This window comes from Mercenaria mercenaria, chromosome 6 (genome assembly GCF_021730395.1).
Source record: "Mercenaria mercenaria strain notata chromosome 6, MADL_Memer_1, whole genome shotgun sequence".
In the NCBI taxonomy this organism is placed as follows: Eukaryota; Metazoa; Mollusca; class Bivalvia; order Venerida; family Veneridae; genus Mercenaria; species Mercenaria mercenaria.
This window is the reverse complement of record NC_069366.1, coordinates 35,380,463-35,406,170: the sequence shown is the minus strand read 5'-3', so window position 1 is coordinate 35,406,170 and position 25,708 is coordinate 35,380,463. Positions and strand designations below refer to the sequence as shown.

The 25,708-nt window shown below is 34.0% G+C and overlaps 2 protein-coding genes across 5 annotated transcripts in view; one reads left to right on the top strand and one right to left on the bottom strand.

Annotated features, from left to right (window-relative positions):
- LOC123549210 (guanylate-binding protein 1-like) overlaps nt 1-1,995 on the top strand; it is a 96,111-nt gene extending 94,116 nt beyond the window's left edge. For 2 of the 3 annotated variants that reach the window (XM_045337114.2, XM_045337115.2), the window contains one exon: nt 1,062-1,995. In XM_045337114.2, the coding sequence (XP_045193049.2) occupies nt 1,062-1,720 (659 nt within the window). In that variant the 3' untranslated portion in view covers nt 1,721-1,995. The remainder of the gene's footprint in view (nt 1-1,061) is intronic. The other variant, XM_053545616.1, reaches the window with a different exon arrangement.
- Nucleotides 1,996-11,171: 9,176 nt separating this feature from the next.
- On the bottom strand, nt 11,172-23,451 carry LOC123550553 (guanylate-binding protein 1-like). 2 transcript variants are annotated; one of them, XM_053545614.1, is made up of 8 exons: nt 23,162-23,432; nt 22,292-22,419; nt 21,451-21,560; nt 20,018-20,445; nt 19,187-19,461; nt 18,542-18,763; nt 18,125-18,221; nt 11,172-12,299 (listed from the first exon to the last, which is right to left on the bottom strand). In XM_053545614.1, exons 1-8 carry the CDS (start codon nt 23,322-23,324, stop codon nt 11,581-11,583), a joined length of 2,142 nt encoding a protein of 713 aa, XP_053401589.1. In that variant the 5' UTR covers nt 23,325-23,432; the 3' UTR covers nt 11,172-11,580. The 2 variants fall into 2 exon arrangements, with proteins under 2 accessions (XP_053401589.1, XP_053401590.1); XM_053545615.1 differs by lacking the exon at nt 11,172-12,299 and adding an exon at nt 13,943-16,429 and having other exon boundaries at nt 23,162-23,451.
- Nucleotides 23,452-25,708: the final 2,257 nt, after the last annotated feature.

Genomic DNA, 25,708 nt, shown 5'->3' with positions numbered 1-25,708 from the left:
ATTACATGTTATGTAACAAATGCGGTCGACATAAGTAATATAGTTGAGTCTATATTTTCTCAAGCCAGAGTTTCATACTTATTTACCGTTTATTTCTTTAGATGCTATATAACTAATAACAAAAAGTGTACAAAATTGTGTGTAGGTCGATCTTTGGAACCCTTATTATTTTAAGTTATATAAGCATGTTGCTTTACTGAAAATGTGCTGGGTTTTTTTTGACCACGCCTGCCTAGATCCATCCTAAAATTTTCTTTGTCATTAGGCGTAAAAAAAATATTATTTGTTTCCGGTAATCCGACCTTCCCTAAATTTTTAGTCCGACCCTAAATGTTTTTATGGCCTTTGAAAATATTTTTTCAACATTTTAACAAAAACTTGCAAAACTGCACTTTTTTGCTTTAAACATGCTCGGTGATGTTAGAAATCAACTTAATGATGCTCTAAAGGCATAACCCCTTATTTGTATTCATTTTTTGACACAAAAATAATTTATGAAAAGTCTCACTTAATGAAAACAAATCAAAAAAAAAAATCCGACCTACCTATCCTATTTTTTTAGTATGTTACCGGAAACAAAGAATTTTTCAGGCCTTAGCTTCCGATTCAACATGTGACGAACATTTATTCTGGAAATTTTGTTTTGCAAGGACAGATATAATCTAAAATTGAATAATCGTATCTAGATTTAGTTTGAATTAAAAGGTGTAAATTATGTTTTCCTCGTATTCATGTATGTGGAATTCCTGCCTTTTCGCTAAATATAATGGTCTGTTTAAAGTACAGATGAATGCATTCGACCTCCAGACATTTTAAACAGCACTATGTATTTGTATCCAGACAGAACTACATAGTCCCTATCACTTCCCCAATATGTTCGTATTCATACATCAAACTTGAGTTACAAATGGTGTTAATTATATCAGCAGTAACATAACAGTATCTGGTTATAGCCAGTCCAGAGAATGTTAGACGTTGTCTGTGTACGATGTTTTCGTCCGTCCTGTTAATTAATATAGTTATTTTAGTCATAAAATTAACTGTGTGTTTTAATCAAACAGGAGAGCTAGAACGATTACACGAAGAACACCTGAAGGCCCAAGCATCACAGCAAACATTATTTGAGAGTAAACTGATGGAAGAGAAGGAACGCGCTGAAGAACATCAGAGGAAAATGGAAGAGGAACGGAAAGAATATATGATCAAGCAAGACGAAAATATGGCAGCTATAAAACGTCAGTGGGACGTTCAAAAGGAAATAAGTGAAAAGCAGATTCAAATGATGTGTGCGGAAAACGAAGCACAACGGAAATCGTTTCAGGAGCAGATTAGCAAATTGACTGAGCAGCATCAAAAGAAAGAACAGGAAAACAAGACCTGGTTTGAAAACTTGATCCAGAGTGAGAACAAAAAAGCTCAGCAACGAATTGATGATGTCACACAAAACTTTCAAAATATGTTAGAAGTTGAAAAGAAAATGTGTTCTAATATGGAACAAAATTTACAAATGCAGAAACAAGCATTGCAAGAGGAGAAAGAAAGCAGGCAACAAATGGAGCAAGAATATCTGGGAAAAATGGAAAAATACCAAAGACAAATCGATGAATTGATTAACAAGTCCGAAAGGGATGATAAAATGAATGCAGAGCTAATGAGACTTATCAATAGAAGAGACGAATACAGACGTCAAGCATCGAGACGCAAGTGTCATATAATGTAACTAGTTAATATTTTCAGGTCAGCTTTTACTTTCTTAACATAATGGTAAACGAGGAGCATTTGGAATGTTTGTATTTTCTATATAAGACATTATAATTAGATACTTCTGTAGTCAAACTGAAAAAAAGTGTATTCAAAGCTAAATAGAGATGTTATCATACATGACAATGTTATATAGAAGACTTTTTGTATATCTTCCGTATAGTTTATACATGTGTATAGATTATAACATTTACTGCAATGTATACACTGTTTCATATAGAATTATAAATAATTTGTAACGAAGGAAATAAGATATTCTGTTTGAAACAGTATCTGTTGATAGTATTCTCCTCGTGATGACAATATTTTGTGTCTCGCGCAAAGTACAGTAAAGACTGTCTACAGTGACCAACCTTCGGAGAATTTCAAAAAGGTCATTGTAGACAGGGAGTCTCTATACACAATCTGACTAGGAGAGTCTTGGGTTTAGGCATATAACAAATGTTCTAGTTAGCATTTTATTAAGGATCTTTAAACACTCTGTTAAAGCATGCAATTATTAAAATGATCTTTTAAAGCATAGTTTAATATATATATATATATGATTTGAAGTTTTCTCCCTTTGAGAGGATGGGTCAAAAAATCGTTATAAAGGTTCGAAGTCATGGTTCAGGGCAAAGAAATCACGGTCGCTAAACGCATCAGACAGGGAGTCGCTAGAAACAAGCCAGTTCAACGTGAAATGCATCGGGACGAAATAAAAAGGTCCTTTAGACAGAAAGTCGCTGAAAGCAAGGGGTCGCTAAGACAGTCTTTACTGTAATATGGTCTGGCATTGTACAGTATTGTACTGGGATTGTTTACTAGTGGTTTTGTAATGCAACACTTGTACGTCATATTTGTCCTTATCAATGTTCTTGGATTGCGCGTGTGTATCATAACTGTCCTGATATTCATCTTAATTGCATCAATAGTATATTTTCATGAACTCTGTTAGGATGAGAAATATGTTAACATTGTCGTTACCTTTAAACAGATTAAACTCCCTCATCATAACTTCAGAAATTGTGTGTGTTGTGTGGTAGTCCGATAAACTACCAAAGTGTGTCACAAATTTTCTCTAAATTGTCAGGAAAAAGAGTTACACAGAAATCAGTTACTTTCGGGTCTCAGATTCCTTCCTTACTGATTTAAAAATGATGTAATTCAAGAATGTGCTAATATATTACAAAACTGTGATAGATTTCATAAATCTCTCTTCAAAGAAACAGACCAATTTTTATGCAATTTCTTTCATATAAAAGGGAATAAAGGAATTGAATCACTCCATACACCTCACAAACTCTGAGAAAATACGAAAATGTATTATATGAACTTTATCATTAGGCTCCTCCTTTATTAAATACTAAACATCCTTTATTTAATATTTCTGCTAAAAATCAGACTACTTCATTCATCCATTCAATGCATTAATAATTCGACAGTTTAAACATTATTAATACTTATTATACTTATTCACAAATAATTAAGACAGCTGTAAAACATCCGTTGTATTTACCTGGTGAAAATCAACCATATAATTTCAGTTTCATCAAAACAATAAAACTCCCACTAACACTCCCTCTAGAGCCCTGGAAGACCATAGTTTAATTATTCCTACTCAGGAAATCAAATGCTAAGCTGATGGTCCAGAAATACCGTGACTTAATGTTTTTTCTTCAATCATCAAGATGAACATTCTGACCAACTTTCATAAAGATCCCATGAAAATGTGACCTCTAGAGTGGTCACAAGCAAATGTTTACGCACGCACGGACGCACGGACCACGCACGCCGCGCGATCACAAAAGCTCACCTCGTCACTTTGTGACAGGTGAGCTAAAAATGTCCAAAAATGCCACTGAACTCCTTAGTGTATCCTTAACTCACCGTGTTCAAAATTTAATCAAAACTGTTTTCTTCAATGCGGTACGTTATCTTGTCACCAATTTTTTTTTTGTTGGATTTAATGTCGCACCGACACATGATAGATCATATGGCGACTTTCCAGCTTTAATGGTGAAGGAAGACCCCAGGTGCCCCTCCGTGCATTACTTCATCACGAGCGGGCACCGACCTTCCGTAAGCCAGCTGGATGGCTTCCTCATATAGAAGACGAATACCATTTTATCATAGTGTGCCCATTGTATGAGAATATAAGAAAAACATATTTAAAATCATATTATTACAGAAGGCTAAATGTAATGAAATTTATTGAACTTCTCAATAGTGATAAACAAGTTGTTATTAAAAATTTGTCTAAATTCATTTATCATGTATTTATACTGAGAACATCTTTATTGTAAATAGTGGTATACTTTTAGCTCTACGCATCCAGATGATACTTCCATGTATAGTTGTTAAATCTATAAGACTTATTCTCCATAACAATCTATGTTACATGTAAATTCAATTATTTCATTCAAAAATGCTTACGCTTTTTGTTATTTGTATAAAATCACATGACAATATTTTGATGTATGTGTTTGTATTGTATTTATGACAAAAAACAGTACAGTTTACGTCAATAAAATATTCTGTCTGTCTGTCTGTCCTCGCCAAATATTATATAACCTGACGTACTTAAACAGGTATAATTTGACAAAACGATAAATAATCATAATGATGTTCTCTCGATAAAATAATTGTCAAATGGTTACATTTATGCAAAGATTTGGAATGAAAACGGCCTATCATTCAGTGCCTAAAAGTAATATATGATCGGGCACAGGGGGCAAAACAAATAAGGTAAATAATGTCAAAAAATACACATACTTCTCTTTGCAATATTGAAAACTCAAAGCAGTCTTTTATTAAAAAACTTTAGGGCAAAATTTGAATGATATTAAGTTGCGAAAGAAAACAATGCTTTAAGACAATAATCTGCTTGCTTTTTCACCTTTAAGCCAGTCCGACACCTTCGTAAATAGTATTATCTGACCTGAAGAAATACAAAAAAAAAACATATCACATATCATCATTTTAAAATAAATACTTAAAGGTGTTCTTTTTACTTTCCTCCAAAATCCAAGCACTGTTGTGTAGTTTGCCATAGTGCCTATTGGTAATCTCCCCTTGTAATAAACGACCAATTCAATGTGTTCATATGACATATAAATGATTTAAAACATTTTCGTTTATTTTGCGCATAACAGGTCAAATGTTGTTTAATATCATTTTAGCTGTTTTTTAAGCAAAGAGCGCCTATTGGTAATCTTCCCTTGTAATAAACGACCAATGTGTTCATATGACATATAAATGATTTAAAACATGTTCGTTTATTTTGCGCATAACAGGTCAAATGTTGTTTAATATCATTTTAGCTGTTTTTAAGCAAAGCGCGCCTATTGGTAATCTCCCCTTGTAATATACGACCAATGTGTTCATATGATGTACAAATGATTTAAAACATTTTCGTTTATTTTGCGCATAACAGGTCAAATGTTGTTAAATATCATTTTAGCTGGGCTTTTTAAGCAAAGCGCTAGTTCAATTTTATTTCAACCGACAAATTAGATTCCGTCTTGATAACAAGCTCGCGTCCTATTGTATATTTATACATATCAGAAATGATTAAATTTAAGGTACAGAAAATGTTTGGCAGAGTATACGACTCTGAATGCTGACATCAAAACTGTTCTAATTCCCTCCTGGTCCCGGGATGATAAGTCAGATGAATTGCTGACACGATAGATCTGTTATCCAATTAACTCTTGCAGGAATTTGCTATTCATTAACCTGGTCAGTAAAGCACTTGGACAACGATCTTCTTGGCCTCCGTCAGAAATTTGTTTATTTTCCTGATACTGACAGATGAATTTGTGGAAATCATTCAGATTCTATTATAATTAAAGTAAATGTGTATTAATGATTCTTTTGTATGAACATAGTTAATTACATATTTTTTTAAAATATATAATGATATATATAACAGTATACGTAAACCTAAACAAAATCAATAAGGTTATAAAAAGAGGATCGGTCCACAAGTTCTGCCCAGACTTACAAAGTCACGGTTGAGATCAAGAAATCTGTTATTCTGTTTCTTTCTTCATAATGACGCTGATATTATATTTTCTTAGTAAAGGCTCATCTCAAGTCAGATATAAGAGATTATTTTATCTCCAGAAAAGGCTATCAAAGAGGATTTAATGGCAGAAATATTTATTTAAAGGATTATAACGACTGATGCCAATCTAGCTCTTTCCTTGAATATTTCTTTAAAAGTAATTTGTTTTCCCTCCAAAAACTCCCTCCAAGACTCTACTCCAGACTTTAGCATATGCACTTGATTGTAGTTATTTTCCAGCACAATATATTGTTGATGGTCTGCCCTTACTACAACAGGAAACCAATTACTGTCCGAAAAAAAACATCACAAGGTACTTACTCAAAAAATAGTATTTCGAAAAAGGATCTACTATCCATCACAAATCAAATGTAGGTGACACCTGCAGAATTCGAAGAACAATACGTCATAATGCAAAACGCGTTGTCTCAAAACTAAAGATTGTACAAAGGAGGTTCTTCCGGGGGGAAAAACGCGGGAAAACTGTCAAATTCAAAAATTGTTATTTAACATCCTCGAAGATGTTCACATCGAAACATCCCGTGTAGGGCCTCAATGACAAGAAAATTCCCACACTCCTAATACAAAGCTATTAATCCGTCTGTCCCCGAATTATCTTCACCTGATTTCCAGATAGATTTCTTTATTTCTTCCAATAGTGGAGAGCATAACGTATATACATGAGCAACATGTGTCTAATAATATATATACATGAGAACAATTATTAACACAATTATTTCAAGTAAAAAAGCATAAGCATCCATGGGCTAAAAAAATGAAAATCGAAAATAAACGAAATTAAAAGGTTTAACGCCATGAATACCAGATGCTTTGACAAAACATAATATAGCAAGAGGAGTTTATGTAATTTCTCATTTAACACCACTATATGTAAAATCGAAAACGTTAGACAGCTACTAAAGGTGTATATTTACAACTTGTATAGAGCTTTTTTGATAACTCCAGTAGAGAAATTAAAGCCAAGATACGAGCTGAATATTGATCCAATTATAAGAAAATAAGCTATATAATTTAATTAAACAGTATACGTTTAATTAATTTTGCAATATGGTAATAATTAAAGCAGAATTCATTGCTATCGATAGCGATCTGTGTACAAAACCAGCACTGATCTTTTGGAGACAAGTGGAACAAAATCTTGAACTTTTGTATTCGAGATTACACATTACATTAATATGATAATAAAAATATTACTTATAACATTTGTATTTTAAAAATGTCTTTAAAATCGAAAAATATATGGTTCAATTTTATTATGGGCTTCTTCGAAGAAGCAGTATATTGTTCTGATCATGTCGGTATTAATGTCTATTGGTTGGTCGGTGACCATTTGGTTTCTTTCCAATAACTAGAGAACACTTGGGCCTACATTGGTAAAACTGCAAAGGATGAATACCTGTGGTCAGTAGATGACCCTTGTTGTTTGGCTGTGACCAAGGGCACGGTGATTATTTCACTGAATACAATTTCTACGCAATAATTTGAGAACACTAAGGCCTTGGTCAAACTACCTGGGATAATACTCAGTTGTCAGTATATGAGCCCAATTGTTTTTAGTATCAGTAAGCTAAACGTCATGGTCAATCATGGGAGAATAGGCGTTTTACAAACAGCTCTTGTTTCTAGATGAATACGTTTGAGTGCTACCACCTTGCTTCTACACCCCAACTTGCCGAAAATACGCATTGAAATTTCCTATTCTATCCGATAAAATGAATAGTAAATCTTATTGTATTGTGGTATCAGAACAGGGACCCGGGCATTAACCAATTGTGCATTATTTAGGGATAACGTAATGCAAACCATAAGGGGAAAATACAAAAATCCCACCCGGGAATCAAACCTTGACCCGGACACTCGATCACCTTTAAGTTACTGAAGGCTTAACCGTATACAGCAAGGCTTTTTGAAGTGGTCCGTATCATGTAATCATATGTGTGCGATCACTAAATTTCTCTCGTCTCTACATTGACAACTTACGCATGATATAAATATATATATACCAGTCGTATTGGTTCCTTTGAAACATGGATTCTGTGTGTCAGAGGTAGTTTTTTTCTTGATGACCACACGCGGAAAGACAAGATTGCTCTGGTAGAAAATCAGCTTATCTTTTCTTTCTATGGTAAAGACAAGCCACGCGAGCGGGTTGTAACTTCATAATTACGACTTTTACGACAACATGAACTTTTGTTGTAAAATTTTAATTAAAATATTTTTTAAACATTACAGAGACAAAAGCGGTAGGAAAGAATAGGGATCTTACCTGCCTTTCCCTATAAGACGTGTTTTCCAAACATGTAGAATCCTTATAATCTAAGCAATGTTATATGTTTAAGGTATCTTAATTAACCCTTACCCTGCTAAATTCTATAAGGAACTTGTCCATCTTTCAATTTGGACAGTACCATTAACTGTAAAAAGGGGAGCTTACCAAGAAAGTACTGTTTGAATGGCGAACAGTGCAAGTCATGATCAGTTTGCAGACACTGGTGGTCGCAAAGGCAAAATCAATCGTGTCCAGCATGATAAGAGTTCAGAACATGTTGATTGCAAAATAATTTCACTGAACAGTGTCAATGGTTCTCTAGATATAGGTCGATTTTGGGTGTTTACTACCTTTTATTTAGAAGCATATGTACTTACGTAGTAACACGTGTATCGTTATAAAGCTTTCATGCATATGAGACAAAAACAATAACAATACATGTAACTGGTTTTAGTATGCACTACTGGATAGAACAGTAGTTTTAGCCCATATTTGATAATATGAATAGAATCTAAAGTTTTATTGAATATTTTGCATATTTAAGTACATTTTGTGATGATGAAGATTTATTTACCAAACAATGAAAGTGTTCACGCCCTCCGGCGGCCATGATTTTGTCGACTCGGAATTATTTGAACAATATTCATAGAGGAATACCTAAGAATCATTCGAGTAAAATGACTTTATGAAAGGGTCCACAGTTTCTGAGATGATGTATGTTAAGTTCTTACTGTAAACATATAGGGAAAAGTGACCATGGGCCACAACAATATACAAATAAGAAAAAGTGACCATACCCTCTGTCAGACATGCCAGACTGAATATTTGAACATTATTGGTAGGAGGTCACCAAAGGATGCATTCTGTGAATTAAATTTTAAATTAGGCGAGCAGTATTTAACAACGGATATTTTAACCAAGATTACCATCATCTAGACGGCACCAGTTGGATATATCAACACTTTTAGAATTCTACATTTTTAAATACCTACCAGAAAATCCATATTTCATGCGCATGTTTGACATTACTTTTTGATACCAAATCTCGTATTATAAAATTGGCCGAATCAGGTTTGAGACTCAAGTAATGAACCCATTTCTATGAAATTCTACTTTGAAATTTGAAACAAATATTACAGGGGAGATGCAGTTTGAAGAATGTCTATCTTTTTGGCGGTCCCTACTTGCAACCTCAAGTGAAACGGTTTTGAATCGGTAAGATGATACACCCAATTGAACAAATGCTAATATCACAATTTTCTATTTTGTTGGACGTCTTGCCGAATAGACGACGACGTTCGACGACTGGTGAGTGATCACAACAGCTCACCCAAGCATTTCGTACACCTGCGAGTTAAAATGTGGTTCCTTCGGCAGTAACTACGTCAAAGGCCTCTTTTGTTGGAAAAGATATACGTCATTTATGCGATTTTATAAGTTTCAGGATCCTCTATGATTTATATTATTTATTATACAACTCCTATTCATATAAATCGCCGGTGCATAGTTTGTGCTGTTGCTCAATACTACATTTTACTGGGCTAAAGTCAGAATTAATTTCTGATGTAATGCGATAACATGAATGGCTTAAAATCACAAGATAACGAAAGAAAAGGATCGTTTTCTTGATATTGCAAGAGATGACCGTATTTGTGAGTTGTGTGACAATCATAATTTTGGTGAGGAATGTCAATATATTATAATAATAAATTATTATATTTTAGAAAGGAAACAACTGATATTATTGAAAATCGCAACACTGTGAAAATAAAAGCAATTTTTAATTTTGAAAATATAAGCACATTAACCAAATAAGCAAAATTCTGAAAAAATCTATTACCTCGCTTCCAATAATGTCTTTTTTACAGATTTAACACACGTACACGTATGTGTAAATACAATAGTCACACATTACTTTGCAAGGAAACATTACTATGTAGCAATACAGGAACGTCGCATTTTTATGTCTTGTTATTGAGCATCATGATGCATTTTATTGTGTTCCGCAAGAGTGTTATACAGTAATGTATTTCTAACCAATGTTGATATTTCAAAGAGTCCTTGTTGCGGATTGTGAACAGGGTACATCACTAACATTATGTCCCTGAGTAATCTTAAGTAATGTTTTGATAATAATTGCGATGTCAATACATTAATTACGCATGCACTTTCAGCAGGGGCCATGTTCTTATGGAAAAAAACTAGTTTAGTACCCTTCGACCTCCAAGCACTTTAACCACGACCTTATATATCTTTCTCATACGTAAATTACTAAAACGCCATTTATATCTTGTATTTACTGCCTGACATATTTATTCTTTCACGTTGTTTTCAACCGTGTGGCGGCTGTAAAAAGTCTCTCCGTACTTGGATTCAGTGTTGTTATATTTCCTGGTTCTTTGGGATCATGAAGTCCATTCAATATCACTGTAATAAAGTTCCACTTAAGCCGGTGCTAGTGGGCGTGAGAGGTGTTGTACATTCCATTACCTTTCATAAACAGACTCAATCTAACCGAGTCTGCTATTATTTTGCTTGGTTGCATTCTATGCTTCTATTAACTATCACAACAGCAATCTTTAAGTGCCGTGTGGCGGCTGTAAAAAGTCTCAGCGTACATGGATTCAGTATTGTTATACTTCCTGGTCATAGGGTTCATTCAATATCATTGTAATAGAGTTCCGCTTAAGCAGGTGCTAGTGGGCGTGAGAGGTGTTGCACATTCCATCACTTTTCATGAACCGAGTCTGGTATTATTTTGCTTGGTTGCATTCTATGCTACCAAAGGATCTTCATATAGATTTTATAATTGATCCAGTGTTGCATAATTGTTGAAGATCTCTGACTCATAAAACATTTCAACTAAAGGCGGCAGTTCGAATATCAAACGTTCTGACGTCACGTCACAACGCATGATTTCTGTAGGGGTACGACATATGTAAACAATCGCAGCTATCTATGGAATGTTCCGCATTTAAATTAGGTCATAGCCATGTGAGTTCATCAGGAACTGTTAAAGCAATATATCTTTATCGTTGCAAACACGGGGCGAAACACATAAAGGAAAGGAAATGACATTAATCTCTCTGTATAATGTAAAAAATACTAACTTACACAGAGGCTACTATTTATATAGCGAATATAAGTATAATGTTCTATTAGCATAATACATCAATTTTATAATAAAAAGTTGAATAACGAAACATAAAACAGCCAGCATTTGTCATATAATGTTATGTTTGTCTGACCAAGCCCTCGTCCTTGCTGGAGAGAAAACATCCAACATTTTAATTTATGAGAACTTTTTCTGAAAGTTAATATCTTAATAAACATTACAAATACAACAACTGTAGTTTTAATTAAAACTATAAGTTAAAATCAGTTAATCAAAACTTTATATTGATTACGCAAATACGAGCAAAATTCCAGTTTATATTGAATTTATAATGATCTGCCACCCTTGCTTTCGTTAAAAAATGATTCACTTCTTTACTGCGCCTTCAATTGCTCTTGCAACAACATTAACAACTGGTATGAAATCCAGGATTGAAAGACCTGACGATTGCGATTGTTTTCTGTATTCGTCCCTTTCTTCTCTTAGTCTTTGAACTTCTGCATTCATTTTATCTTCCCTGCCCTGTGATTCTTTCATCACTTTTTCAATTTTCGCATCGTACGCTTCCATTGCTCTTATGTGTTCCTTTTCCATTTCTTTCCTTTTTTTCTTCTCCTTTTCAATTTCTTGCATCTGTAACTGTAAATTCTTTTCCATCTCTGCAGTTTTCTTTGCTTCAGCATCTAACATAGTTTGAAATTGATCTCGTACATCCGCAATGCGTTTCTCTGCTTTTTCATTTTCTTCTTTCAACATTTGATCAAATCTCTTCCTGTTTTCTTCTTCTTTCTGTTTATGGTCATCAGCCATTTTATTAATTTTCTCCTGAAATTCTTTCTTCTGAGCTTCATTTTCTTCTCGCATCATTTGAATCTCTGTTTCACTGATTTCTCTTTGTTGATCCCATTGATGCTGAATATCTGCCAACTTCTCTTCCTGTTTCTTCATATACTCTTTACGTTCCTCTTCCATATTTCTTTGATGTTCTTCAGCACGCTCTTTCTCTTCTTCCAGTTTAGTTTCAAATAGTTTTCGCTGTTCCACTTGAGCTTCCTTGTGTTCTGTCTGTATTCTGTCCAGCTCTCCTATTTATAAATGGTAAACAAATTTTACAATAGGTTCTTGATAAATCAAATACAAGTAAGAATGATTAACTGATTTGAAGCGTTACTGATGAAATTTAACAATGTTATTCATTTAATGTAAACCTCCAAATTAAATGACTTGAAAAATTGCAATAAATAACTTCACTATTTTCATAAATGAATGCAATTTTGAAGTAATAATGGTTTTGATTCGTCGATCAACACTTCCGTAGTGTGTCCATACAAAAAACGTCTTCAGTACAGTTTAAAGTTACTGTTTGTACTTTATTCATACGTTTCTGAATTTAAACTTTCATGAATATATATCAGCCGTAGTAATATTTAAAAAAATTGAAGACACAATCTTGTTTCTAAATTGTGTTTGTTTGTTTGTTTTGGGTTTTCAACAGTATTTCAGTCATGTAACGGCGGGCAGTTAACCTAACCAGTGTTCCTGGATTCTGTACCAGTACAAACATGTTCTCCGCAAGTAACTGCCAACTTCCCCACATGAATTATCAGAGGTGGAGGACTAATGATTTCAGACACAATGTCGTTTATCAAATAGTCACGGAGAACATACGCCCCACCCGAGGATTGAACTCGCGACCCAGCGGTCCGTAGACCAACGCTCTTACCTACTGAGCTAAGCGGGCGGGCTTCTAAATTGTGTACAGGGAAAGAACAATGCAAAGTTACAAAAGAAATCCCCATCTTGCATGCATTTAAGAAATATGTCTCTCCTTCTGGGCATGAAAATGAATGAAACACATATGTGACGTTTCTCTGCTATTAAAAGGAATGAATGTGTTATTAAAGAATTTGACCATGTTTAGTAAATAAATAATGTATAGATTGATCATAATTTGATGACATCTTTCATTTAATATCTCCCTATATTACTTTACTGACGTGCTATTACATTTTTTTTGTCTAAACTGTCCGGTTATCGCAAGAATGTAGCATTGCGGTAATATAATTTAGTATACAGATCTACGTGGTTTTAAGTTTAAAGGACGTTGATCGAACTGACTTGGCTTTTAATAGGTAAAACAGAAGAAATTTTGATATTTCAGCAGGAAAAACTAACATGTGATAAAAAGAATATTACGTTTGTTTGTTGCACATGGAATTTATTAAACTCGTTGAATAAAATTGAAAGCAAGAGGGTCATGATGACCCTGGATCGCTAACCTGAGTAATATGAGCTACATGTTTCAAATGTCAAACTGATGCTAAAATATTAAGAAAGTAGGTCAGTAGGTCACATTCATGGTCACTGAAAGTCAATTTTAAGATCGGTGTGCAAAACTGTATATGTCATTCAAATTTCAAGGCTGTATTTAAAAAAAAAAACAAGAAAGTAGGTCAGTAGGTCAAGGTCAAAGTCAAGTGAACCCTAACTACTTGGGATCATCAGGTAATTATAATTAAACAGCCTAGGGAATATAATAAAGTATTTTTCCTATATGACTCATATAAAAACTAAGTGACCATCGGGGCGGGGCCTCTTTTCACACAAGGGGCATAATTTGAACAATATTGTTAGAGAGCCACTAGGCAATGCTACATACCAAATATCAAAAGCCTAGGCCTTGAACCTTCAGTCAAGATTTTTTTTAAAGTTTTTTCCTGTATAAGTAAATAAATAAGTGGAAACTTCACAGGTCGCTCAACTTGGGACCCCAAGGGCAGGACCTCTTTTAACCCTAGAGGTATAATCTGAACAAATTTGGTAGAGGACTACTAGGCAATGCAACATACCAAATATAAAAAGTATAAGCCTTGCAGTTTCAGACAAGAAGATTTTTAAAGTTTCTTCCAATATAAGTCTATGTTAAACTTGGGACCCCCGGGCCGGGGCACTTTCCACCCCAGGGTAATAATTTGAACAATCTTGGTAGAGGACCACAAGGCAATGCTACATACCAAATATCAAAGTCCTAGGTCTTGCGGTTTCAGGCAAGAAGATTTTTAAAGTTTTTTTCCCATATAAGTCTATGTAAAACTTGGGACCCGCGGAGCGGAACCTCTTTTCACCCCAGGGCATAATTTGAACAATTTTAGTAGATGATCACAAGGCAATGCTACATACCAAATATCAAAGGCCTAGGTCTTCAGAAAAGAAGATATTTAAAGTTTTTTTCCTATATAAGTCTATGTGAACCCCAGGGCGGGACCATAATTGACACTAGGGGAATAATTTGAACAACTTTGGTAGAGTCCCACTAGATGATGCTACATACCAAATATAAAAGCCATATGACCTGTGGTTTTGGACAAGAAGACATTTTAAAAATTTCCTTTCGGTTGCCATGGCAAACAGAGTTCTGCATGGATTTCAATTCTTTGGGCAATTGTAAAAGAGGGCTACCCAAAAATCATTCCTGTGAAGTTTGGTGTAAATCTGCCAAGTTGTTTTGAAGAAGAAGATTTTTTAGAAATTGTTGACACACGACACGCGACGCAAAACGCACGACGGACGACGGACATCGAGCGGTCACAAAAACTCACCTTGAGCCTTTGGCTCTGAGCTAAAAATGATCGACAGAGTCTCGCAATTCATTATTTTATTGAACTCGTTACTAAATTCATTATGAAAAGACACCCATGTGATATCGTCAAAATGCATTCATCTAGATTAATTAACTAAAGGTTTAATGATAATACGTCAAGTTTCTGCACCAATATCTTCCGAAATTCATGTCTTTATTCCTTCACACGTATACATGTATTTATATCGTTTTGATTGCCTTTGTGTTGACTTACATAAACAATCAAGGCAAATCAGGAATTTTAGCTTGGAAAATGATCCGGATTGGAAATCAACACGTTTCGCACTATAATTTGTTAAACACATGTGTCGTGTAAAATTGCATTTATGTAAACATCTTGACAGTTAATATGACTATCTTTCTGTAAATGTACTGTGTTTCAAACGGAAATAAATAAAGCACAAATCATCTATAAAAAACAATGCTTCTCTTTCCATGTGTTCCATCTAATTCATGCTTTAGAAAAAATAAGGCTCAGTATCATTTTTCTTATATTTGTCCACAACAGTCGCACCCAGTCTGTAAACTACCGAGTAATTCGTCTAATAAATCCAGCTCGTAAAAGCACGATTTAATTTGGTTGTTACAAAAAAGACATTTACGTGAAAGTTATAGCTTTTCATTGTACTTTTTCAGTCTGTATTCGGACTCCTGTACATGAATATTTTTAGCACAATGTTTAGGTGTTTTGCATTACACAGTTATCATTACAACGATATTAAACAGCTATTAAGTTAAACACGTCAACATTTCAATTCATCTTTAGAAGTACTTCAAATACATATCAGTCTTTTGTTCTCATTAACTGGAATAATGCTCAAGCTGTGACGACAAATGGAAATTATCAAATGTGTTATGATATTCATAGACTTTCTTTCCTTTTACGCACTGTATAAAAAGATATATCTAAAAGTTACATTATATGACAACCAGACCGCGATGCTTTTTTTCTATATTCGTTTCTATCATGTTCAAGTCGTCTAAGTTCTGCATTCATCTGAGCATCCCTTAAATCTGCACGCTGCTTCAAATCATTTATTCTACTTTCGTAGGCTTTCATCTGTCGCAAATATTCTTCTTGCATTTCTCTCCTTCTCTTTTTCTCTTCCTCTATTTCCCGCTTTTGTACTTTTATATTACATTCCATATTTGAACTCCTTTTCTTTTCTACCTCTAGCATATTTTGAAATTTGTTAGTAACATCATCAACTCGCTGCTGTGCTCTGACGTTCTCATTTTGTATCATTTTATCAAACCAATTTTTGTTTTCTAGTTCTTTCCTCTTATGTTCTTCTGTCAACCTACTGACTTGCTCCTGGAATGATTTCCTTTCTGACTCATTTTGTGCACGCATCATTTCCATTTGCTTTTCACTAAGTTTCCTTTGAGCATCGAATTCATTCTTTATCGCTGTCATTTTTTCCTGTTGTCTTTTCATATATTCATTACGTTCTTCTTCCATTTTCCTTTGATGCTCTTCAGCGCGCTCTTTCTCTTCGTATAGTTTGTTCTCAAATAACATTCCCTGTGCTTCTTGGGCTTCCTGATGTTCTTTGTGTATTCTCTCCAGTTCTCCTGTTTGGTCAAAACCACACGGTTAATTTGCAAACTTAGTAGTTTTTTATAAGATATGGGCAATCCCAAATATTCTATGGACTGGCCGTACTCACTCCCTGCAATGTTACTAGACATTTAGTCAAAAGATTTTATACTTCCCGGTAAGTTCTTAAATTATGGGAACGGTAATAAATTGATATTAAAAGTGTTTCTCACAATCCACGATAAATTTTTAAAAACTGTATAAAAAGCACATCTAGTTTTCGGTAAATTTTTCATTTTTTATCAAATGAAAATAAGTTATTTCTTCAGACTGTCTAGAACTGAATTCATAGCTTACGTTATTTGTTAATGTGTTGCCGACTCAAAAATTAAATCCATTTCTGCCTTTCATCTCAAGCAAAGAACCAAGCGAATCGCATTGTAACTTTTTAAAAATTTAAAAAAGATAACCTTTATCTAACCAGTTTACAGCGCAAGGGAAGTAAACAAATAAAACAGAGATCAACACTTGTAAAACTTGATCAATACCTACATCCGACGTAAGAGTATTCTTTTTTTTTGGAACACAGATACAAAAGAAGGACTTACACTTCATTTAATGCGTTTCTATCTAAACGTTTGAAATTTGATGTCCTCTATAGTGTTTGATTGGTGTAACAGCGAAAAGTCACACTTTGTCGTTCTTAAAGTGACATGGTTACCCCAGGTTCAGTCGTTAGTGCCGCGACAAAAACTCAGTCACATCATACTGACACCGGGCTGACCAGTCCTGACACTATCCTCTTAATGCTAAGCGCCAAGGCAGTAATCTCCTAATATCGTGTTTCACGTCTTTGGTATTACGTGGCCAGGGAACAAACCCACGGGAGGATGTGAGTTCGTTCCCTGGACGCGTCATACAAAAGAAGTGAAAAATGGTACAAGGAGTTAGTAGTGTTAGGACTGGTCAGCCCGGTGTCTGTATAATGTGACTGGGCCGGATATAACATTTATAATGTTACGTGTCTACGGCGTGATGACCCCATGAGGTAGCACAATAAATTGGGCATTGCGCTCACTGCTACAAAGACTGTTAAAAGACACTTAACACGAACACACACGGACAAACACACACACAAACACACACACACACACACACGCGACTAAGCTTAACTGAAAACTGACTTCTGATATTATACGAATTTCTACCGTGGAGCTTTACTAACCCGTATATATGAGAGAATTATACGTTGTTAATTATTGATCAGTGATTTGAATGCTAGCCAATGGTTCTGAATCATGTGCAATATAGATTTACGAGACATTATACCACTGAATGTCGTATAAATAGTCACAGTGTATGTATATAATATATGCCGATTCGTTGAGAATAAAACACAGAATTTCTCGGGTTACATATGTTTTAAATAACAAAATGTCATTCAGTTACAATTTCAGTGCAGAAACTCTGTACCGTTATTTAATTACAAATTTTACAACATTACGCAGATCTATATGAAATTTTCTATTCCCAGCAGATTATTTCACACCCCTCCTGTCACCCTTATTTGTAAGAGATATGTGCAAATTGACTACATATTTAATCACAGAAGCAGTGTAATAGGTTATCCGGACATGAAAACGTAAAATCTCTAAACATTAGCCCTGAAATTAATAGTTCCTGCAATGCAATTCGTGATCTGAAAAGTTTAAATAAATATGAATATTTACTCTGCCTATCTTCTTCGGTCATTTTCTTGTCATCCAACATGATATTACTTTCAATTTCGGCTTCCTTGTCCATGAACATTATCAGAACTTGTTGTGCCTAAAAGTAGACAAACATTTCTTCTTTCTGTTGAAACTATATCGACATGCACATTTTTCATTTTTAAATCCCATGTTTCAAAATTGTTATAATTTCCTAACCATGGATTTGGTGTCATTTATATAAAAAGTAAATAATTACTAGACAATTACCAGTGAGGTGATTTGTCACACTAAAGCTGCTGCTTTATAAACCGGAAAATTGTGCGTTTTTTACTCTTATTTATTGCATTTTTTCTGTAAAATGAAACCGTTCAGAACATATGAATGCTCTCATGTGTGCATAAATTACGTTAAATAACTAATCTGACTTTAATATACCTCGTATCCATCAATGCCTTTTACATTAACCATGTAGTCTTTCTTGAAAGCTTCAATGTCCAGTTTGTACAGTGGATAGCCACCTGCCACTTTGTATTCACCACTTCTCATTTTCTCTCCTACTTTCTCATAATACAGTGCTTGCAATAGACTTTCACAATGTTCTCGAACTAATTGCAGATTTTCCGTCTTTATTTTTTCCCACAGTTCATCCATCTCTGACTGAAATAGTAGTAATTCAGAGTGATAGGAAGTTAAACATTGTTTGTAAAATATAATCTGACCGTTTGGATATTTTTTATATTTGCACACCAGTAATAAATAAAGAAGGTACAGTGCATGTGTGATAATAAGAGCTATTAAAGAGTTCATGTTAAATAACACTGTTTAAGTAGATGGTTCTTGAAAGCAGTATATATAACGTTTATACAGTAAAAGATGTTCCCAAACAACGAAATGTGTAATTCGGATTTCTTGAAATTTAAAGTGTCTTGTGGCCAAAAATTCATGGCGCTACTCTAATAAAGAATGTACTTTTCGACTGATGTATTTAATCAGACACTGCTGTATGCACTAAATTTTTACCTAATTAAATTTCAAAGAAAAAATTTGATTGATAAATGACAAAAAGTCTTCTTAACTTACCACTGCTTGTTTCTCAAACTTTTCGGCATTGAACATCGACTCAATTCTGAAGTTTGCAAGAGCAGCTTTCTGCATGTCTCTGTATAGCTCCTCAAAATTATTAGTATGTAGAATTGGGAGTTGAATCAGTTCTATCTTTTCTTTAAATATTTGCACTGCTTCTGACGCCATTCTCTCGTTTTCGATATTTGCCACAACCATGATTGCGTCATCAACATCTGGAACCGCACCATTTCTTATCGCATTCACGTAGTTTTCAACCAGTGATACAAACACTAACAAATAGATAAAACCATTTGAAACATACCAAAGATATAAACTCGAATTTCATTTTTATTTAAATATAAGTTTTATTTCAATCCCAGTTGTAAAATAAGGTTTTTCTTTACGCAGACAATCAAAAACAAGTTTGGAACAGGCTTCATTTGATTTTTTTTTTTTTTTTTTTTTTTGTTGTTGTTTTTTGTTGTTGTTGTTGTTGTTGTTTTTATTATTATTACTATTTTTTGTTGTTGCTGTTTTAAGCTCTTTCCAGAAACTTGTCAGGCAGATTTAGCAGAATCAGCTGTTAAACTTTATTCATTTTTACAGAAGATTTTGCTACATTATGCAAGAAGAATAACTCTATCAGGGTGAAAACAACACATATTGGCATAATACTAGTATACCAGATACTAGCAAAAGTACTGAAATGCACGAGTAGAAATGAAATTCGTCTTTCGTATCTTTTATCGATATTTTCTATTGTCGAATCATAAATTTTGGAAACAACAATGACACGGTTCTTTACAAAACTTCAACTTTCTGCAAATAATAGGTAAATGTACTTACTTCTCCCGTTTACCGCTTTACTGCTAATCAGAACTTTTGGGCCGCAGGTGTACATATACTCTAGAAAGAGTTCTGTCTCTTCGATAAAGGACTCGGATAATTTTTCAAAAGGTACTGACTCTAGTTTTTGCATAGTTTTTCTATCGCCAGGTCTGTCGAAAACAAAGCACTTGCGCTTAGGGAAATATTTTCTGATGCATTCCCTAGGTCTGTTGTACTTCATAACAGAAATATCATTTCCACACTTAAGTTGCAGGCTATCTTCCAGGTATTCGTCAGGTGTTATTTCGAGTCCATCTTTTTCAAGAACTAGACTGAAATCACGTAGACATAGGACAAACGTTGGTAGGATCAGTCCCAACTCTTCGTCATTAATACCATCCTTGGCATTACTGAATCGGATATTCTTTGACATTTCTGTTATAAAACTAATCGTTTTATGTAAGGAAAAATCCTACAAGCCTTGATAAAATAATATATGTATACCTAGTAACTGACGACGGATATATTGACTGATACAACTGAAAGGTATCCAATAAACATACTGTGGATTCAGCATTTAAACATTTTAGCCAAAATAACACATACTTACCTTTCTAACATATATTTTAGATATATCTTTAACTCCGTCAAACCGCTCAAATTATAATAACAAGAATTTAAAATATAACCAAAATATTTCACAATAAATTTTAGATAATCATTAACCATGTTGTTTGACAGCCATTACATTTTCTAAAAATTAGACAGTTTAAAAAGAAAGAAATTAACTGAACTACACAAAAGTTATTTCTTTATTCTTGAAAGAGGTTTTCGATTATGTGTGAAATTCATGATTTTGCAAGTATGAAAATTTGCTCTCATTGTTACAGTACATGTTTTATAAAATAAAATCTTCCTGAATTTGCAAGTAAATATATTTTTACTGAATGCAGGCAATTTCCCAAGTACATAACATTATTTCTCTAAAATGTTACAATATTTACATTAAAATTTGCGTTTATACAAACATATAATGGAAATTCTAGAATAAGACGACAAGTTGAGTAACTTTGTATACAAATTTTAACCGTGTTTACAACCAAGTCAAAGCACAGATATTGTATTTTCCTGAACAAGAAAAGACAACAAAGTATTTGTACACATGGCGTCTTTATGTCTGTTGCTTTTTCCCCGTTTCCTTATCCTAGCACTGAAATACTTGTGGAATTTGCGGAGGGGAAGTAAAATCTCATATATGCTTGTATATTGTGATACAGCAACTTTTTGTTTAGATATAATCGGGAAAGCATGAAAACATCATATATTTACACGTGGCTCAATTAATCAAGGCCTTAAAGTGATTTGTCACCAAATTTATCATGGTTCAGAGTTCAGATGCGCAGGAATTGAATCACAACATCGTTATGATCTTGCAAAGTTCTAAAGGATACGTTAACTTTTCAACAGCGTCCTGGTTGAAGGCTGACATCATGTTATACACGAGCACATTGCTCAACAAAGCTGCTATGGTAAAAACCCTGTTATCGTGGCCGCTGTCACCCTGTTAATGAATGCGTTTCTATTCTAAAAATCATGTTTTTTGTACATTCCAGCTGTTTTTGTCGTTTCCAGGAGTGTTTCAACAGACTAACATATATCTTTTAATGAGCAGTCCGTACACGTATGACCCATTAACGGAAAAATTCGAAAGAAAAAGACAGTTTAACAACACTTACATTCTCGCGAATTTCATTAACATTTTATGACCTTGATAGAAGTTTATTCACAAGTTGTTTTTTACACGTTTCATGTTAGAATAGCGTTAACTCCTGTTCATCTCGTGCTATAAATTCTGCAAGATCTTTCCGGATATGTTGATATCATTGACCTACCGGGCTCTTGCACCAATCACTCACTCGGGATACTGCAGATGTTATAACACGATAGAAAAGCATGCGTGTTCCTTTCATTGAAATACTAGGTTTTACATTCTAACATGACAACCCGTGTTTATTTTTGATACTATACACTGACGATGCCTCAGGCTAGCCACCAAGAGATAGCGCTAGCATGTTTAAATATACTTATGAACGTATTTCTCGGCATATATAACCTCTTTGTAATATCTAAATCAATTATAATTCGTTTTTGCAACATACTAGTCTTTAAGATATGCACGATATCTTGTTAGTGTATGAAACAAAATTGCAACAGGGTTAGCATAAAGCTAAAGAGAAATATGCGAATTTTAACAGTTAAGATTGCTTGTGTGCAAAATCTATGTATACATGCCTTCGCCACATCCCCTAGACCCTCTGTATCCAACAGCAACAGGACCGTGTTTGGTTTCTTAGGATGTTCTTTGCACCATACCCAAATTCCTTTGGTTTTAGACTCAATTGTTTTTCCCAGAGGAAATCCTAAAATAGTCAGTTTGATGATACGGCATCAGGAATGTATTTACGTAAAGTATTTGATACTTCTTATGTATGAAGCTACTTTAATCTGCTTTCAGATCTACTTCATATTCAATGACACATTCTACAAGATTGTTCACAACATGAGGCACATTTCTTTACGAAGTATGTGCAATAATTCTAGAGTAATCTTCTAATTGTTACAAAAGGAACAAAAAGAACACTGTTTTGCTCTGGTACTCTAGGTTTTATTTGGTGGAACAGTTCGGACACGCACTACACATTCGATATCAGTACTCTTTTCCTTACTATTGAGTGTGTACAGAATGTTCGGAGTTGCCAAAGGAATTTACCATAGTCTATTGATAATTGTATTATGGCTATGGTACAACTTGTTAACATTTGTTTACATTTGACGTTTGAACACATTATTTCCAGTATTTATATAATTGCAATAAATATAAAGCAAATGAAATGACAAAATGTGCTAAAGCCTAATAGTCTAGCATTTTAAAATTTAGCAACCATGAAAAACGTAAGGGCTAGTTTAACCTTGTCATTTATCTATATTACTTATTTTAACTGTCTGACCTGTTTCTGTAGTTATTGTTTGACCTGTATCTGCAATACACCCTTCAAACTAAATAACATATTTAGCACGAGAACAAGCACGTGAAAGAAAAAGAAACAGATTCTTCGTAATGGTCTAACTGTTACAGTATAAAAAAAGTGTTTATTGACCTACCTGAGCTTGAACCAGCCAACCGATTCAAAAGGTAAGATTTTCCAGTACGGTACAGGCCCGCTATCGCTACCGTAACCAAGGGTACATCTATCTGTTTAATCTGCTTCAAAGGTCCCTGCTCAACTTGCAGTTTTCCATCCTCCGAAGTGCTTATCAGGCACATTGGCTCTTGAAATATCGGTAATCTGTAATAAGAACTTATATCAAATTACCTTGTATTTATTGTGGTTATTCAATTCTGGAGTACTTTAAGTTTTTCTTTAAAAGATCTTTAATTTTATTACTAGATATATTTTTATGTATAATTAGGAGTACATTAACAAAGTACGCATATAAATGCGATAATCGCGTTAAAGATCTAGGTCTATTTGTGCGTTTGTGTATGTTTCGTTTTAGCTTGACTATTCGAGGAACAATGAGAACTATTCTACTCAGTCGGGCGTGAGTGTAAAGTTTTGCGTGCGACATCATATTTTAATAACAATTGCACGTATCGAATTGAAATTTAAACAATGATTCTTAGCCAAGCTGTATGTCATTGAAAACTACATGTATTTGTCTGTCTTCAGATCTATTGAAATACCCAGGTTAGATAACTCTTGATTGAAATTAGTTTCAATTATGGCTCTGTTTGGCTTAGAAATTGAAGGCAAGTTGTTATTATTGCCATGATTAAACTTTTATTTTATTGAACACCAATCTCTCTTTTGTTATGTGGAGGAGTTATATCAAAACTAGGCCCCAAATTCACGAAAAAATAAGAAATTGCTTAACTGAGTCTGGTATTTCAAATGCTTGTTTTCTTCAATATAGGTCCGAACCGTATATGACTATTTCATAGATCAAAATAGATTCTGACTTTTACAGAAAATGAAGTATAGAAATAAGAAATATACTTACGCATATACTTACATTCGTTGTATCGTTATTAAACAGAAATATCGTATTTGCGTGACTGAAATAAGTGCTGTGGACAAATACTACATAGTATAATTTAGGTCTAAAAACATTGTTATAGAAAACATCAACATTAAATAAAACTAGCCTAGACCAATAGCACAATTTTAAAATAACAGCCTTAGCTAAGTAATTTCTAAAGCTTTTTCGAGAAATTGGGGCCAGGACGAAAAGTCACATTCAAAGAGCACATCTGCTAAAGTAACATTCCACGGTGGTTGAGTATGAATGCAACTGTAAAAAAACATAGAAGTAACAAACATACATGAAACAGGACACCGCCTTGAAATGGTCAATAGCAAAACCACCACTGGGAAGTTTACTACATAAGTTTTCTGTCGAAAACACCTACCATGCTCCTGCGCTATTTTTATAATGAAGTACCAGTCCTAATGTATATGTGTCATTTCATCCTCTAGTGAAGTGATTGTGAATATAAACACCTATAAAATTTACACGTTTTAGTATATATTTTATATGGAAAGTAGACTTTCGACCCAATTTGTACACCATGGAAAATGTAGTTCATCCTGCCATAAATGACAATGTACCAATTGAAAAACAAAGATAATTCTTTCAGCTAACAGTGAAAGGCGCCATTGAGGTAATTGGTTAAGTACAAAATGATCCATAATGCGCCCGATAATATAGGCTATAATGTAAGCTACGAGTACATTCCCCACTTTTAGGCTGAAACCGCAAAGCGGTTCAACCTATTATAACCCTATCTGGAGACTGCAAGAATATCATTAATGACAGTTTTCACTTAAGCAGATTAATCCGCCGTTCTATTTCCACTCTACTTTTATTGATTATTTACAAGTATATTCCGACCGCTTATCTCTCTACATCATTTGTAAAACTTCCAGGTCAGGTTAACAATCGTTTCAAAGCACAAGATAAAAGAAAATATATCAAATTAGCTGAAATCGCAAGCTTTCTTAAGGTGTATATCTTTAGAACATCGAAAGAGAAACTATGACACACTGGCAGTTTAAAAATAGCATTTTCTATAGATTTTTAGCGTAAAGTAATGTATACATACCAACTATCTTTCAAACTGTTAAATGTTAAATGGGTATACCCTATAACTGAGTGCACTTAAATATCTTCAGAAACCATGTGGAAATGAATCATTGAGTCGAAAGGAACAAATAAAAGAAACATCGAATACAACACATACGGCTCCGCAGTATCAAGCGAACTCGCTGCGAAAACCACGCTATTTTACCTTCTTTCTAGATTATTTTACACGCACCTGTATTTATTCATAAGACAACATCAGCTCTCAAAACTTCAGCTAAACATTCCAGCAATAATAAGTAGCAATAAAAGTGAAATTAACGTTTTACTATTTATCAAGTTGATTTTGAGTGGTTAGTGATCTATTATAACCAGAGGCTATATGAGTAACTCGCCCAAAACGGAATAGTTAGATATATTTTCTTCTTGAAAAATGTAATAAGTTCTTCTCTTACGCTATGTCTAGCCCATAATATACGGTTGCAAAATTTAATCAGATATTGCCTCTTTAATTTAAATAAAAAAAAGACAAAGATCTAATACTTCTATTATCTATATTCTCTTTGT